A 16,683-nucleotide genomic window follows, 5' to 3' on the forward strand; every position below is an offset into this window, starting at 1 on the left:
GTCATGTTTCATGGACCCATTTTTCAGCTGGGCAAACTAAGGTAAAGAGTAGCATTCTTTACTCCACTTCTAAGATTATTTCCCCAATAACTTTCCCTAGGAGAGGGAATGTTGGCCAATTTGTGACTGATGCACAAGACACCAGACCAGAAAGTCAGAGCCTTATTTTGTTGACCTAGTTCACTCTCTAAGACTAGGCCTACTAGACTGTCCCAGAGAGCAAAGGGGGCTTTGCTTATGGAAGAATGAGGGACCCAGTTTTTTTTCCAGCACATTACAACAACAGGTAAAACAAGAGTGCTATAGTCATCCAGAGACCCCTTTTATCCCTTGCTATGAAGTAACTCATCGGCTAGACTCTGAGATGGGTTGGGAACCTCATTCTCCATTATGTGGCCATATTCTGGAGCAAATTGATAATAAAACAACTCCACACTTCCCAAAGCTTTCAGATGCTTACCTCACATAATTCTCCACTAGCCATGTTCTTGACCACCAGTTGGCACGCCACAGTCCATGTACCAGATCTGGCTCAGGAGGCTAAGAATAGTTTTTGTGGTTTTAAAGGGTTATTTTTAAAAAGACTATGCAATAGAGAGAGTATGTAGCCCCCAAAACCTAAAATGTTTTGGCCCTTTCCATTCCAGAAAATGTTTGTTAGTCCCTATTCTTGATCCTGGTTCACAGAGGACAAAAACAAGGCTCAAAGAGGGAAAGCAGCTTCCTTAAGGTCACACAGTCCAGTATTGGTAGAGCTCAAACTAGCCCCAGATCTGCCTGGGTCAGAGTGTTCTCCTTCACAGAAGGGGTCTGGTTATTCTCATCATCATACGTCTTGGGATTCCCAGTAGAGATCACTGACCATGGTGCCTGGCACACAGGAAGTACCTAATACAAGGTGGGCATAATTGATCTGTGTTGTCCCACTGCATAAGGCTTGAGGGCAGCTGCCAGATCCAGAGAGCAGAGCTGGGAGGAAGGGGCCTGGGGGACGTAAACACTGAGGGGCTTCCCTTTGACAGGAACTCTGCTTTCCCACCAGAGGGATTTGAATTCTGGAGCCTGGACGTGAATGGAGGTGATGAATGGAAGGTGGAAGATCTCTCTGGAGACCAAAGGAAGGAATTCCCCAATGACCAGGTCAAGAAATACTTCGTGACTTCTTATTAGTAAGATCCAAGACCACGGGTCTCAAGGTGGGGGGAAGCCCAAGTCACTTCACCCTGGGTTCTCTCCTGCTCTGAGAGGGGCAGCCCTAGCTCCCCAGTGCCCTAGTGGTGAGCCCCAGCCCCTCCCACCCTTCTGCCTGCCCCTAGCACCTGCCTCAAGTCCCAGGTGGTGGACCTCAAGGCCGAAGGGTATTGGGAGGAGCTGATGGACACCACACGGCCGGACATCGAGGTCAAGGACTGGTGAGTGCCCGGGGCAAGGGTCTGGGTGGGGGGGGCCTGCCATTCAGGCACCCCACCCCCACCCTGCCCCCCATCTCTGAGGCCCTGATTGGCTCTCCCTCTGCTTGTAGGTTCGCAGCCAGACCAGACTGCGGTTCCAAGTACCAGCTGTGTGTTCAGCTCCTGTCATCGGCACATGCGCCTCTGGGGACCTTCCAGCCAGATCCAGCAACAATCCAGCAGAAGAGCGACGCCAAGTGGAGGGAGGTGTGTGAATGGGGAAGAGGGCGGGGGCACAGTGTCCGAGGCTGAGGCTGTAGTCAGACAGTCCTGGGTTAAGATCCCAGCTCTGCTGCTTCTCACCTGGGCTTCAGCTGCTCTGAACTCTGAAAGACATTGTAAAACCAGGTTCGAATATGTTGACTGTTCTTAATTACTTTCGGTTATTACTGTTCTCTAGACCAGGGGGCAACAAACATTTTCTTTAAAAGCTAGAATACCACTATTTTAGGCAGTGCAAACCATGCTGCCTTTGTCATGACTCGTCAGCTCTTCAGCTCTGTGGTTGTGTTGTGAAAGCAGCTTTAGCAAATGGACATGGCTGTGTTCCAATAAAACTTTATTTAAAAAACAGGCAGTGGGCCCCTAGGCCATAGTTTGCCTGATCTAGATCAGTGCTGTCCAGTAGACCTTTCCACAGTGAAAAAAATGCTTTGTGTCGGCATTGTCCATTAGGGTAGCCCATAGCCACATGTGATTATTGAACACTTACTTAATAAGAGCCAGTTCCTAGTGTGAATGAGGAACTGAATATTTTATCTAATTTTAATTAATCTTAAATATCCACACATGCCCAGTGATGACTGTACTGGACTTCCTTTGGTAGCTTGCAGTTACCTTCAGTTCCTTTGAGTTGCATTTACATAATCCTGCAGAGTGGACGTGGGAGGTTTTGTCCATTTTACAGATGATGAAACGGAGGCCTAGAGAAGGGAGGTGATCTGCCCCAAATCACAGAGTGAGGAATAAAACCCATTTCTGATTACTTCTAGTCCAGCATGAAGACTTTGACCCTTCCTTGCTTCCCTGCCCCCTCAGGCAGGGCCACCCTCAGGGTGTGCATCCCTGACCTCTCCCTCCACCTGTCCTCCCCACCCCCAACCCTGCCCTGCCAGGTCTCCCACACTTTCTCCAACTACCCGCCCGGCGTCCGCTACATCTGGTTTCAGCATGGTGGCGTGGACACTCACTACTGGGCCGGCTGGTACGGCCCGAGGGTCACGAACAGCAGCATCACCATCAGGCCCCCTCTGCCCTGACACCCCATCTGCCAATCCCCGACTGGTGAACTGCTGCCAGAGCAGGGCTGGGCTTGGGCAGGGAGGTAGACCAGGCTCTCCCAGACCTCCTAGTTCATCGTCGCCCCCCAGTGACCTCTTCTTTGCAGAGCCTCTTGGTTTGTGCAGCCCTCAGATGCTATGAGAGACCAGCTCTCCACCCAGAGTCTCAACCTGAATGATGGCAGGGGAGTCCTACATGGGCCCCTGTAAGCTGGGGGCCCTGAGGTTAGGGACGTGCAGGGTGTTCCCCAGGCTCCTCTGAGTGGTCTCCAAGCTCAGATGGCAGTCTAGATCCATGTCCCTACCTTCCCCTCCAGGGCCCTTTCTCCCTGTCTACTTTGGAGGTCCTCTGGCAGGGGTGGTTAGGAGGCTGACCTGTGGCTGCCCTGGGTAGTGCTCATGCTGGGAGGGACCATGTGGTTTATAGATCAGGCAGTGTAAGGAGAGCTCGGCTGGCCTGTGCTCTGCCCCATTTTGCCACTCTCACACTCTCTTGCTTTGCCCACCTTCTCAGAGAGATGGCTTTGACCCAGAGGCTCAGGCCTAGTCTAAGACTGTCCTCACTGTCACTGAAGCTCTGGAAGCTAGATGGGTACCAGGTGGGGGCAGGATCTCCAAAAGACCCCTGGAACCCTGTGCATGGCAACCCAGGGCCGTTGGGGGCAGATTGGGCCCTGATTCTGGGCCATGTGAGCCCCAGATGAGTGGTGGTAGGAGTTTTTCAAGGACCACTTGTCTACCTCCATGCCTAGGCCGGGCTCCCTGTGGCTGGCTCAGAGAGCATTCCAAGCCCCCACTCCACCCTAGAGACTGCCATTCCCAGGACCTCCCCACCCTGCCTGACCACACTCCTGCCTCTCCTTCTGCTGGAAGGGAAGCTGTGCTCTGATGCAGCCCCTGCTGCATGCAGCCAAATAAAAGGTGTTCCCAGCCCAACTTGTGTTCTGTGGTTTCTGGGGGCCAGGCAAGTTGCATGGGAGGTCCTGCCCTGGACGTGCAGAAGAAGCAACATACATGGCTTCTGTCCAAGGTACAGAAAGCGGTTTATGTTTCATTGAGTAACCAGGGTCATGGGACAGACCCCTCAAGAGCTGCAAGCCTCTTACCCTCCAGTCCTGCTCTCATCCTCTGGAGTTGATGGACATTTCTGGGGAAACCTTGCTTACATCTCATGCTAGATGGGCACTGCCTCCCCAGGCACTGCTTACTGGTATTTTATTTCGTCTGCCAAGGGCTTTATTGACCTCAGATGAAGCCAAATCATATAGAATGGTGCATGGCACACAGTAGGTGCTCATAAAGTACTGGTAAATTTTATCATCTCATTCTACAGTGAGTTTAGATTAGCGCCTCAACTAGGGCAGGAGCCCCAACTCACTAGCTGTATGGCAAGTTAGTAAAAGACACCCTTCCTTGCAGAAGATGCAGTCCTGGCCACTTATTAACATGGCCTGGGGCCAGGTTACCTTGGGCAGTGCACAGCCTGGACAACTCTTCCTGGTTGCCTGAAGTAGGTGCTTGATAGTTATTTGTTGAATGAATAAAGTAATTAATGAACTTTAGCCCGACAAGAAACACAGATTTTCACTTATGAGTAAGTAGAGGCCTGCCCATGGTCACGCCCTAGAGAAGGTGAGAGCCAGTATCGGCGATCACCCTGGGCGGGGTGCCGCCTCCCTCCCAAGGAGCCGAGGGACGGGCGAGCAGGTCCGCAAGTGGCCTGCGCGGGGGCGGGGCCTGAGGGAGGAGGAAGCCGAGGGACAACGGGTGCCGGCTGCTGGGCCGCCCGCCGCCTGGAGGGGAGGACGAGTCGGAAGCGAGGTGCGGGGGTCCCAGAAGCGCGGCCCCGTCCGTGCGGGCCCCAGACTCCTCTCCGGAGGCTGGGCGGGGGTCCCGGCGGCGGCGGCAGCGGCCCTGGAGGCAGCGGGCGCCGCGCTTACGGCCCGAGCGCGGCGCGTGACGGGAGCGCGGGGCGGGGCGAGAGCGGAAGGCGCCGCCAAGGCCGCCGGTCGACCCAGACTGGGGCCCCCTGCTCCGAGCCCAGGTCGCCGTCCAGCCGGGGACGGGCGGGGAGCGGGCGACAGGCGTGGAAGGGGGCTTGGGTGCCGCGCGCCGGGGGGGCCGGGGCGTGAGCCGAGCCCACGGATGCTGTCCCGGGCTGGCCGGGGCCGCGGGGTGGGCGCCAGGCGGGGCGGGACCCGCGGGACAGGGGTCGGGGCCGGATTCCGCGCCGCGGGTCTCTGACTTGGACTCCGGGCCGGCCGCCTGGGAGCAGGCGCGGCGTCCGCGGCCACCCGGCCACACTTTGAGGGCGGCGCCCGGGACCGGGGATGATCTAGGACCCGCCGGCATTCCCCGCGGGGGCCGGGACGGGCGCCTAGCTGCCCAAGCCTCAGCGTCAGCTTTCGAGAAATAGGCAAAGTAGCAGTACCTCGAAAGGTCGTTGGGGGCAGGGGAGTCGACGGAGAAAAGGCTAGGGTGCGGCTCCAGGAGGGCACGTGGGAAGCCCGACGGGTGCGAGGGTGGCGTGGGTGATTCCGTCCCCAGAACACCAGGAGGGCCTTCCCCGCTTACCCCACCCTGCGCAGCCAAGCTTTGCCCTACGCCCGCAACAGAAATGAAAGGCGGGGGATAGCAAGTAGTAACCAGAGCCAAAGGTCAGACCCTGGGTGCCCGGATGAAGGGCACTTCGAACCTAAGACACCTCTAACTCGGAACCCAGCGACTTTTATTTGCCTAGCAGTGCATTTAGAAGTTGCCAACATCTAAAAACTAAATTTTTTTTTTTAATGTTTAGCGTTCCTCCTGTAAAATCAGAAGACCTGGCCTCACAGAGTAGTTTTCAGTCGGACCTTTTTGCACAACATACCTTATTTATGTTTTTTTTTTTTCTTTGCCATGCTAAAATGCTCCTCCCTGGGCAAGGGCCAGAGTCTATATGCCCACCCTTACATTTATGGGATAGGAGCTTTGAAAAGACTATGAACTGTTTCTCATCTACAACCTTACATATTCAAGATATCCCCCAAATCTACCTCTTTTCTTAATATTTCATGAGGAAAATACGGGGACTGTCTTTGGCCGTATCTTTATAGAAAATGAGTAGTATCCCCCATGTCTCTACGTATGGGAAACTATACCTGCCCTGTCCCCCCTGTAAGCAGAGAGGGCCCATCTGAGTGACAGTGGCTTGCCTGCCCCAACGGCTCTGGGGTAAATCCCTTAAGAGATCTGGATAACTAGGACCCCCAGGCAAGAATCACGCCAGGGTAGTGGGACTGTTAAATTCCCCTAATGTCTTGCAGTTCAGATGTAGAGGAAGGTGTTCTTAGGGGCAGGTAGCTACTACTGGGAAGTGTTTTTGCTCTGATAGCAGCACTGGGAAGATGCTGTGGAGCACACCTCTGTGGCCCTGTGCTGAATGCTTTGCTTTGTACTAACTCAGGCCTCCCAGCCTTTCTGAGGTTGGGGCAGTTATCACCTCCTTTTTACAGCTTCCCAGCTAGTCACTGCAAGCCAGGCAGTCTTGCTCCAATGCCCTAAATCTGCTCTTCGGCACTGGGCATTTCAAAGTGAGTTCTGGCCTGATGCCTACCCAGAACTGTTTGGGGGGCTCCTCATTGGGGTGTTTTATCACATCTGACTTCCAAGTCAAAGTGAGCTATTTTAGGAGAGGAAGTTGGCTTCTCAGAACTAGCCCAACCACTTAATGAGGTTGTGACATAATCTGAGGATATAGTAAAGCTTTTATATCCTAACAGTGAATTCACAGCACTGAAATAACATCATCACAAACCCTCGCAGAGCTCGCAGGCAAATCGTGTGGCCTCTACAAATCTGAACAGTTCACCAGGCCCACCAACTTAAAATTAACCAATTATTTTTGTAATGGGGGGAGGGTCCTCTTAAAATATTATTCCCTAATGACTTTATTACTATTTTTATTGCATTTTCAAATGCATGTAACATGCGATCACTCTGTATTTTGAGGGCCTGCTATGTACCAGAAGGATGCTCAAGTGCCCCTTAACCCCTCATTTCACAAGCAGACACGATTAAGAGTCCCTAGGATCTGGGGTCTGAGATCCCTGGGAATCCGAGGAGTCGACCTCTTTGGTAAGGGCTCATAATCACTGTTGCCCCCACAGGCCTGTGTGCACGCCACCCCACCCGGCCATGGCCCTGGTCAGCATCAACGAGCTCCCGGAGAACATCCTGCTGGAGGTGTTCACACACGTGCCCGCCCGCCAGCTGCTGCTGCACTGCCGCCCTGTCTGCAGCCTCTGGCGTGACCTCATTGACGTTGTCACCCTCTGGAAGCGCAAGAGCCTGCTGGCAGGCTTCATCACCGAGGACTGGGACCAGCCTGTGGCCGACTGGAAGATCTTCTTCTTTCTTTGCAGCCTTCGCAGGAATCTCCTCCGTAACCCATGTGCTGAAGGTGGGCGGAGAGCTTCCCCTGGGCTGGTTTCCTTCCCTTCCTGAACCCCATGGCCGTTGCACTTACTTTGCCACAATACCTGGGATGGTCTGTCACACCCCAAACACCTGCCACACTCCCTTGGTTCCTCCTCTTTCTCCTTCAGGTCTCAGTTCAGAGCCCTGCCCTGGCCCCCCATCTAAAAAGTGCTCCCTACTTCTATTATATCACCCCATGTAGCTCATAATACTTTTCATAACCTATAGTTTCATAACCTTTAGTTATCTCTGTGGGTTTTTTTCTCTGCCACAAATTCAAGTTCTAGGGGCCTAATGGATCTTGCTTGCCATTCGACACCCCGTGTCCACAATGATGCCCTCACATAGCATGTACTCAAGAATGAATGAACAAACTAGATCCACCTCTCACCCCTAGTAGTTCAGTCCTAGCTGCCTAACATTTATTGAGGGCTTCCTGAATGCCAGGCATTTGTCTTGAGGTCCCTCCAAATGTAATTATCCTCCCATTATCCCCATTGTACAGATGAAGAAAATGAGGACTTTTGAAAGGTGACTGCAGTCACATAATTTAAAGCACCGTTTAGCTTATAATGCTCTTATATTTGCTAGGGCTTTTTTTCCTTCATTAAGCTGCTAGTACCAGGCACCATGCTTCTTGTTGGAACTTCAGCAGCAGTGAAGTAAGAGGCATAGTTTGTACATTTAGAATCCTTTTCATGTCTATTTTCTTTCGTTGTCCTTCCAAGGATCTGAGGAGTAGCCAGATAAGCAGATAAGTAGTGTTGGCTCTATTTTACAGATGGGGAGCATTAGGACCCAAGATGAGTGTCTTGCCCAAAGATCTAGAACTCTCCAGCTGATAGGGCTGGTCCTGCCAAAGCCTTCAGGCCCCTCTCAGAAGCCCGACAGACAGTGCCCCAGACACTCAATCTCTCTGCCTGCCCCAGATTCCACTCAGAAGCTGCGCAGCCAGGCTGCTGGCTCAGCCCACACAGCTCTCCAAAGCCAACCTGTAGGCTTGCCCTGCACCAGCCCAGGCCCAGCAGCGGTCAGCCCAGACTTGCTCAGATCTCCCCTTGGGCCTATTCTCAGTGCAGCCCAGCTGCTGGCTTTCTCCTCTGGTTCTCTACTCAGCGACCTCCAGAGCACCGGGGGAGTAGGTGTTGGCACCCAGTAGAGAGAGCAAGGGAGAAATTTGGAAAAGTTCCCTCATCACTGTCCTGTAAACCCTTGGTAGAGAAATTGTTGTTTTCTAGGCTCCTCTCAGCTCAGTCTGAAGTTGAGACCAGAATCTGCCAAGCCAGCGTGGTGGGAATCCTTCCACAAATATAGGTTACTGTGTGCCACCAACCTAGACAATGCCCATGCTCCCAGCTGTCCCTCTCGTCTGGACAGAAAGGGCCCAAGTCAGCACAGTAGGTTTCCATGACCCACCAACAAACCTGCAAATCAGTGCTCGGGTCACCTTGGGTCTCTGTTACATCAGTCAGTGTCTGGGGGAATGTCAGTTATCACGTAAGTGGTCCACATTGGCACAAACTCACGTTAGCTTATTAAGAACAGAAATACTAACACAGGCCCTTCATAATTTAACATTTTGAGAACTGAAACTTGGGTATTTCCCAGAGTCCTTCGGCAACATGAAAGTGAGGAAAGGTTGGTTTAGAATTTCTGGTAATACTTTTTTTCCCATTTTCATGTTAGGAGTCAAGCCAGTCAGGGACAAAGTGGGAGGGAGTGGGCCCCAGATCAGAGCTGCTGTGATGAGGATGTGTCAGAGGGGTGCTTCTAGCGGCACTCCACTGCACGGGGTACATGCCTTGAGATCTGAGCAAGAACAATCCCTCCCTGCCTCCTTTCCCCAGGGACCAGGTGGGGAGGACCGGACTGTGCATTTACCCAGGGAATCTGACCTTGGCCTCTGTTTGTCCTAGAGGATATGACATCCTGGCAAATTGACTCCAATGGGGGGGACCACTGGAAGGTAGAGAGCCTCCCTGGAGAGCATGGAACAGATTTTCCTGACTCCAGAGTCAAAAAGTACTTTGTTACATCCTATGGGTAAGACAAACTGAACCAAGCAGGCTGTGTTCAAGGGGAAGAGGGTCAGGATGCCTTTTGCCAAACTCAAGCTTAAGTGAGGTACTCTGTGAAGCTCAAAGAAGGAGGTTCCAAAACCATCTCAAAATCTACTATTTCCTAGAACAGGAGTAACCTCAGTGGCTGGGTTAATAGACAGTGGTGGAGGGATGGAGGGGTGGAGAGCAATTTAAGGGGCCTAGGAGCCTGTTGGGCAGTTAGGTTAAATCAGGTGTCTATAGGCTGCCCCTAATCACAGCAGCACCCTTCTTGGGACCCTGAGAGACTTGTCATTGGGATCAGATGCCACCCAGGCACAAGTAGGTCAGACTCCCTGCATGTTTCCCCTGGGCCTACACCAAGGTAGGAGCCAAAGTCAGCACCAGCTAGTGGAGGTCCTGCAGCGGTCAGGGAACACTGCTGGTCTCCTGAACTACCTCCCCAGGGCCGAGCCATTCACAGCATGCCTGGAACCATAAGCCTCTCCCTCTGCTCTGCAGCATGTGCCTCAAGTCCCAGCTGGTGGACCTCAAAGCTGAGGGCTACTGGGAGGAGCTCCTGGACACATTCCGGCCCGACATCATGGTTCAGGACTGGTGAGTGGGACCTGTGGCATGAGGCCCACACTCTGCATCCTTCCCTCTTCTCTTCCTGAGAACACTGTGCCCAGCAGTGTTCTGGACCAAGGGCTGCGCCAAGAGCCGAGCCAACCCAGCCTGTCCCCACTGCTGACAGACCCAGCATTTCCTCATCCAGCGGCACCTCCTGGCCTCCCCACCACCCTGCGTCAGCAGGACACATTAACCCATTTACAGATGGGGAGACTGAGGCCTACAGATGAGTTGTTATCAACAGACACTGGAACACGAGACACCAGGCCCAGCCTCCCTGGACCTCACAGACTCATGGCCTCTTGCCTATCTGCCTCTCCACGCCTTTCACTATCTGTCCCTCAGCTGTGTCCCAGGCTCCTGCTCTGGGCACAGAGCCGTGCCAAGGCCCAGTTTGGCCCATGACAGCAGGACCCCAGTTCCAGCCAGGCCCCAGGGTCTGAAGATGGGGGTTGAGCGGTGTACAGCGCTGCAGGGGGCCAGTAGCTGCACCAGCCCCATCACACAGGCCACCCCTTGGATCTCCCACTCAATCCACAGTCTAGTCCATTAAAATGTACAGGTGGCAGAGCTGCAGCAGCCTGGGCCTTTATCTCTGTAGACAACCAAGGTCACATCTTCACTGGAACACCCAGAAGGACTGCACTTTTCTTCACTGGGGTTACTGAGGCCCTGCTCAGATACCCCAAGACAGGGTTGGCTCTAGAGGCACACAGACAGCAGGCCCACAAATTGGAGCTCGGAGTTTCATTTCCCTGCTCTGCCTGTGAGGTCCAGCTGGCTTCAGGGCTCCCTGTGCCCCACCATGCTCTGGCGTAAGCAGTCTTGAGCTCCACCCTCCCCTAGGTTCGCCGCCAGAGCAGACTGTGGCTGCACCTACCGCATCCGAGTACAGCTGGTCTCGGCAGACTACATTGTCTTGGCCTCCTTCGAGCCCCCGCCTGTGACCGTCCTTCAGTGGAATGATGCCAGGTGGACAGAGGTGAGGTCTCACCTGCTTGCCCCTCAATACCCACTTCTCCCAGGGCCAGGAGGGCAGGAAACAAGGGACAGTCCCAGGGCTCAGAATGCTCCCCGCTCTCACCTTCCAACTAGGGTGGCTCTCCCCTGAAGACCTGGCTCCTCCTATCCCCTCTCCAGCCAAGTAGTTAACCTCATCTCGTCCCTCCCCAGTGCCAGTGGTCACTTCTCCTCCCCTCCTCCAGGTCTCCCACACCTTTTCAGATTATCCTCCTGGTGTGCGCCACATCCTCTTCCAGCACGGAGGCAAAGACACCCAGTTCTGGGCAGGCTGGTATGGGCCCCGCGTCACCAACAGCAGCATCATTGTCAGCCACATGATGACCAGGAGCCCGGCCCCTTCCACTGCCCAGCCTGAGGCCAAGCAGCGGCAGGACGAGGCTGCCCACCTGCCTTCCCCACTTCATCCTCGCAGGCCCTCCTGACCGTGTGTCCCCCAACAGCCAGTCATCCAGCCTCTGGCCCAGCCGGTCCCCTCCAGGCAATAGCTGAGCCTATAGCGGACAACAAGGTCCCCTGCCCTGGGAGCTCCCGCCCCTGTTCCAACCTCCGGCAAACCCACCAGTTTGTGGCAACTTACTGTCATGTACCTCCAACATTTTGTGGTAATAAATGTTTTCAGTAAAACCCACCTGGGGTTGGGTACAGGGTCCTTGGCACTGAGGTAGAGAAGCAGCCTCTCCCTCCAGGTTACTTTGGCTGCACCCATTCCCTCCCACTTCAGGTAGTGACAGCTTGGCTCAGCCCTTGGGGCCCCTTTATTGAAACAACTCACAACACAGTAGTTGAGACGGTGTCGGCCAGCCAAACCCCAGGAGGCTAAGAATTCAAGGTCCCAGCACCGTTCACTGCCCTCCTGGGGGTGATTTCTCCATGAAGCAACCAGACCTGGGCAGCCGTGGGCTGGAGGTGGGTGGTCTATACGTAGAGGCAATAAGAGCACTTGGAATCAGGGTGGCCCTGCAGCATTGCCCTAGGCTGGGGCCCCCAAAGTCCTACAGTTGTGGTATCCGTGGGGGGAAGGCGCACTCTCAGCTGCTTTTATGAGCTCGTTCTTCCACGTAGAGCTGCATCTGATGGACAGGAACAACAGCTGTGGTCAGGTGGACAGCAAGGGCACCTACTCTGGAGGGCCCATGAGCCCCGGCAGGCAGATCTCTGCCTAGGGTGGGGTTGGGTGGTCATAGCCAGGGGTTAAGGGAAAGAGGGAGTTGGGCATCCACTGGTCATCTAGCCCAAACCTTGACCTAGACCAAGCCCTCTGGCAAGGCCTAAGCACACCCTAAATAAAGCTTACCCGATTTCCTGCAGCTCACCTTTAAAATGTCTGAGGTCATGGTTTTTAGGGGTATCAGCCGGGGGTCATGCATGTGGACATCCTGCTCATCTGCCAGGATCCAGGGGAAGTCCTAGGGAGGGGACCACGGTAAGGGGGTGGAAGGAGGCCGGGCCATGGCCTGCCCTCACTCAACTACTCCCTCCCCATCCAGGGCTGGGGTCCTCAGACTTCAGGGAACATAGCATCACCAGGGAACTGCTGACAGCACAGATTCCAGGTCCCTCTGCCAGAGAGGCCGAGTCTGTAGAGTCAGGAACCCAAGTGATCTAACAAGCCCCAAGCACCGCTTCTGAAACTGATAGGCAAGAACCCCCTCCCTTGAGAGCCCCTACTGACCGGCAGCCCCAGCATGTGGCTGCACCCCGCCCCCCCCCGTCAGGGCTGAATGTACAGGTGGGGCAGTGACAGGAATGTGGCCACATGGGTAAGACATGGTGAGAGCTTACTGGAGGCCAGGCACTGCCATAAGCCGCACCTCTGCTCTCTCAGAATTGGGGCATGTGGTTTTCAAAGCCTCCCAGCAATCTCCCTGCCCATCCCTAGACCAAGGTCCCCTCACCTTGATGACCTGGATCTTTTCCATGTTGCGAGTGGCAGCTTCTCTTGTGTGCACTAAGACTGTGAAGGTACAGCCTAAGGAAGGAAGAGTTTAGTCAAGGCTGGGCCACCCCATGCCTGCCATGGGCACAGCCTGTTCCTGTCTCCCTAGCTGGCCCAGCAACCCCACAGGGCAGAGTGTATACCAAGTGCTAGGATAAGACACAGTCATCTGGGAGACTGAAGCCAGGTGGAGTCAATCAGGGAAACTTCCGGGAGGAAGTGGACTTTTAGAGGGGTTCTAAAAGGCAGGAAGGGAGGGAAGAGGCTCTGTGCAGCCACACAGGGACCTGAGACCACAGTCCAATCTGTGGCTACCTAGGGAAGAGGGAGTGGGGTGAGAGCACACCTGGGGGGTTGTGGTCCAGGACAGCATCACACACACTGATCTTCAGGATGAAAGCTCGGAGCAGCTGCTCCACGTGAGACAGCAAGGAGTCTGAGCTGGGAAGGACAGGGGAGGTTCTCCTGTCACACTGCTGCCCCTTTCCCCCAGCACACAGTCAACTCTGGAAGCTGACCTGGGGATCCAGCCCCTCCAGTGCTTTTGAGTGTGTTGGCCTGAGTGTGTAAGGGCCCGACCACCTATCTCCGTTAAAGTCATCGGGGAAGTTTAAAACCAGCGTTGAGTTCCATCCCAGCCAAATTAAGTCAGAATGGGTGAAAGCGAGTGTAGAGAGCCCCTGCAGGTGGTTCTAATGTGCAGCCCAGAATCAGAAGAATCAGAACCAGGACATAGCACAAGCCTCTTCATCCCCAGGGTCACCAAGCCAGGAAGAAAAGGGGCTTGCCTGAGGCCACACACTAAGTGGAGATTCCAGTGACCTGACACCACAGGCAGCCAGCAGCTTACCAGCCAATATACCTGCCCAAGGTCCACTATGACCTGGACATTTGGGAAGCCAAGAAACTGGGTCTGTGCCCTGGTTCTGCCACCATCTGGGTGACCTTACGTAGCTCATGTCATCTCTCTGGACCTTGGTTTCTCCATTTAAAATGGGGTTGTGACTAGCCATTCACCAAAGCTATGACTGTCCAGATGTGAAAGAAGGGTCTCTGTGTAACCTGCGTCATATCCACAGAGACCTCTGGATAGCCAGCTGTGACTCAGCCACTAACTATATTGCACATGTTACCGTCTCTCCTCTCAGATTTTACCAAAGCCTCCAGGGCCTGCCTGAAGGTGGTCAAGGTTGGGCGTACTGCTAGGGTCCTCACACCAGCTAGCAGGTGGATTAGGGAGAGGCAGCTCACCTGATGGACAGCAGCGGAGGCTGGGTGATTTCAAAGACGAATTTCTCCACTGGGCGGTGCTCTTTGTCCAAAATCACCACCACCACTTTCTCCACATCATTCTGCAGGGACAGGAATCCCCTGCTCCAGAACCCGACACCCCACCCTGCTGCCACCACACCCTTCCTGTCCAAGAAAGGATGGGAAAGGGCACATAGTAGCCCTGCTCAGCTTCTGGGCCAAGGGTCCTTGAGAGCCCAGAGAGAGGTTTAAGAAGTACACATAAGCACCCCCAGACATGAGCCGCACTGGCTGAGAGGAGGGGCTGCCTGGGCCCCATGGAGGTATCAGATTGTCTCAGAGAGCACAGCAAGATAGAAGGAAACTGGAAGGGGCCGAGCCCAGACAACCGGGGGCAGAGGGGAGAAAAGCAAATGTGAGCAAAACTCAGAACCTTCCAGGGCCAGCCCGTCAGAGAGCCAGCTCCACCAACCAGGACTCCCAGGCCCAGCACACCCTCAACATGGCTCACGTGACCTGGGGCCTATCCTTGAGCAGGGGTGGCGTCCGGGGTGCATGGAAGAGGCAGGATTCTGGGAGCCATGGGGACCCCACATGGTCCCAGCATCACCTCATCCTGAAGCATAGAGGAGCAGACTGGGGGTAAGACAGGTCAGGGCGCCTGGTGCCCTCACCTTCTCCAGCAGTGGCTTCACACAGTGCAGCGTGTCCTGGATGTACTGGTTCAGCTCTGGGTGGCAGGACATCTGCACATAATCCCGTGATGGCTGGTGAGGCCCACAGCTCCAGTAGTGAAACCACCTGACACCCCCTCCTGGAGCCCACGGCCCTATCTGCCTTTGGAGAGAGGCCCAGCAGTTCCCTAGGGCACCCTACTCAAGACACTGACTTCCCATCATAGGCAAAGAACTGAATTATCCACAGAAGAAGATAAGTTAGAGGATAAGATTCAATCTCAACATCAGCATGTAATACAGCATTAGGGGTTCCTAATGTGGGGTCCATAGGGTCCTCCAATCTGATAAGTACCAAAATTATGAGTATTTGGGCATTCAGGCATTTTTCCAGAACGGGGATCCAGAAATTTAATCAATTTTCAGAAGTTAAGAATCTGTAACTAAGGAGCTGTGTGGCCTCAGGCAAATTACTTAACTTCTCTGAGCTTTAATTACTTCATCTGTAGAAAATCTCATAAAGAAAAAGTGAGGATTAAGATAAGTACCTAGTACACAATGGGTGCTCAGTAATTGCCAATTCTTTTTCCTTTTCCCTGGATAACCTTTAAGCCTCCAACACCTTCCAGTAGTCAGTCTTTTATTTTGATGTTTACTGAGTGCCTTCTAAGAGGCAGGCACTTCTAGAGACCAGAGATAGAGTAGCATGTTTGCTGCTTTGTCTGCCTTTTAACCTAAAACACCCCATCACAATTAGGGTAAACGAGGGGTGAAAGAAGGTGCCTGAACTTACAGGAACCCCTCCCCAAACCAAACTTTCACCAGCTTCAGGAACTCTTTAAAATGCAACTACGTGGAGTGGGGGCAGGGGTGCAACTCTAATCTAAAGTCTGGGTCCCTAACTTCTGGGAAAGGGAATTGCCACAGCAGTGAGGGCGGGGAAACTACCAGGCTACCAGCAGCTGTCGGAAACTAGAAGGCAAGGCCAGGCCGTGGGGAATGAGAGCGCTGGCCTGAAGGTGGAAGAATTTTAAAAATCCATCCTCTACGCACTCTGTAACTGGGGGGTGAGCCAGTGGCCCCAGGTGGCTGTGGGGGCTCACCTGGACAGGCACGTTGTACTTCTTACGCTTCTGAAAGATGCCCACCGGGTAGACCTCACGCACATAGAGAATTAGGTGCACGGCCACCTCCAGGAACTCGCAGAGCACGTCGGCCACCACTGCGAGGGGGCAAAATCCGGTGCGCTGGGTGAAGCCCGTCCGCCCAGGCCGTCCCTCAATCCCACCTCGGGTCCGCAAGTCCAGCCTCCCTACCTTGACCAAAGTTGAGGTCCTGTCGCGTGAGCGTGGTCATCCTTCCAGCCACCTAGGAGATGGGGCAGGAGTAGGGGCTAGTTCCAAAGACCAATGCAACCGCAGGGCCCACCTGCTTCCATGACCCCTCTCCTCGGTGCGGGGGTGATAGGGTCGGGACCCTCCCTGCACACAGAATCCGGGCAGCCGGGAAGGGCCCCCCCACCGCGCTGGCGTCACAGGTCGGGGTCATAAGCTGCGCCCCGATCAGCCTGTCCAGTGGCCGCTTCGCCCTGCCGTCTCGTGGGTAGGAGAGGCCAGAGCTGTGCCCGCGAAGAGGGCATGGCCGCTGCCGCAGAAGGAACAACTGGATGAGCAGGCCTGGGAGCGTAAAGCCGGACACTAGAAGAGCGAAACTAGGCTGATAAGACTCCACCCCCTGCTGGCTAGATCCCTCCCCGGAAGGAATCCCGCCCCTCTCCCCCGCCCCCGGTACCGGCTCCGGCCTCGGTGCCTGGGCTGGGGTCCGGCCCCCGCGCGGGAAGCCACCGGCCAGACCACTCGAGCCTCCCGCTCTACCCACGACCTGGGCGCAGCTCGGTGACTCGCCGGCGCTCCGAAGGGTCCTAACGCCCTCCGGCAA

At 54.6% G+C, this 16,683-nt stretch overlaps 3 protein-coding genes across 13 annotated transcripts in view; 2 read left to right on the forward strand and 1 right to left on the reverse strand.

The window, feature by feature from the left end:
* FBXO44 (F-box protein 44) overlaps positions 1 to 3,667 on the forward strand; it is a 5,487-nt gene extending 1,820 nt beyond the window's left edge. For 4 of the 6 annotated variants that reach the window (XM_037000034.2, XM_037000032.2, XM_017643265.3 and 1 more), the window contains exons 3-6: positions 1,043 to 1,169; positions 1,317 to 1,412; positions 1,523 to 1,658; positions 2,567 to 3,667. In XM_037000034.2, coding sequence (XP_036855929.1) covers positions 1,043 to 1,169; positions 1,317 to 1,412; positions 1,523 to 1,658; positions 2,567 to 2,710 — 503 coding nt within the window. In that variant the 3' untranslated portion in view covers positions 2,711 to 3,667. The remainder of the gene's footprint in view (positions 1 to 1,042; positions 1,170 to 1,316; positions 1,413 to 1,522; positions 1,659 to 2,566) is intronic. The other 2 variants (XM_017643264.3, XM_073233190.1) reach the window with 2 other exon arrangements.
* Positions 3,668 to 4,412: 745 nt separating this feature from the next.
* On the forward strand, positions 4,413 to 11,512 carry LOC108385725 (F-box only protein 6). Of its 3 annotated transcripts, XM_036999996.2 has the most exons (7): positions 4,482 to 4,552; positions 6,226 to 6,303; positions 6,880 to 7,172; positions 9,106 to 9,232; positions 9,751 to 9,846; positions 10,708 to 10,843; positions 11,067 to 11,512. In XM_036999996.2, exons 3-7 carry the CDS (start codon positions 6,908 to 6,910, stop codon positions 11,304 to 11,306), a joined length of 864 nt encoding a protein of 287 aa, XP_036855891.1. In that variant the 5' UTR covers positions 4,482 to 4,552; positions 6,226 to 6,303; positions 6,880 to 6,907; the 3' UTR covers positions 11,307 to 11,512. The 3 variants fall into 3 exon arrangements, with proteins under 3 accessions (XP_017498756.1, XP_036855891.1, XP_036855890.1); XM_017643267.3 differs by lacking the exon at positions 6,226 to 6,303 and having other exon boundaries at positions 4,413 to 4,552; XM_036999995.2 differs by lacking the exons at positions 4,482 to 4,552; positions 6,226 to 6,303 and adding an exon at positions 4,559 to 4,775.
* Positions 11,513 to 11,621: 109 nt separating this feature from the next.
* On the reverse strand, positions 11,622 to 16,677 carry MAD2L2 (mitotic arrest deficient 2 like 2). 4 transcript variants are annotated; one of them, XM_017643268.3, is made up of 10 exons: positions 16,537 to 16,677; positions 16,267 to 16,442; positions 16,062 to 16,113; positions 15,849 to 15,967; positions 14,746 to 14,817; positions 14,072 to 14,172; positions 13,167 to 13,261; positions 12,780 to 12,853; positions 12,198 to 12,290; positions 11,622 to 11,954 (listed from the first exon to the last, which is right to left on the reverse strand). In XM_017643268.3, exons 2-10 carry the CDS (start codon positions 16,291 to 16,293, stop codon positions 11,913 to 11,915), a joined length of 675 nt encoding a protein of 224 aa, XP_017498757.1. In that variant the 5' UTR covers positions 16,294 to 16,442; positions 16,537 to 16,677; the 3' UTR covers positions 11,622 to 11,912. The 4 variants fall into 4 exon arrangements, with proteins under 4 accessions (XP_017498757.1, XP_036855892.1, XP_036855894.1 ...); XM_036999997.2 differs by having other exon boundaries at positions 16,267 to 16,421; positions 16,537 to 16,671; XM_036999999.2 differs by lacking the exon at positions 14,746 to 14,817.
* Between the last annotated feature and the right edge of the window lie 6 nt (positions 16,678 to 16,683).

Source organism: Manis javanica, chromosome 4 (assembly GCF_040802235.1).
Source record: "Manis javanica isolate MJ-LG chromosome 4, MJ_LKY, whole genome shotgun sequence".
Lineage (NCBI taxonomy): Eukaryota > Metazoa > Chordata > Mammalia > Pholidota > Manidae > Manis > Manis javanica.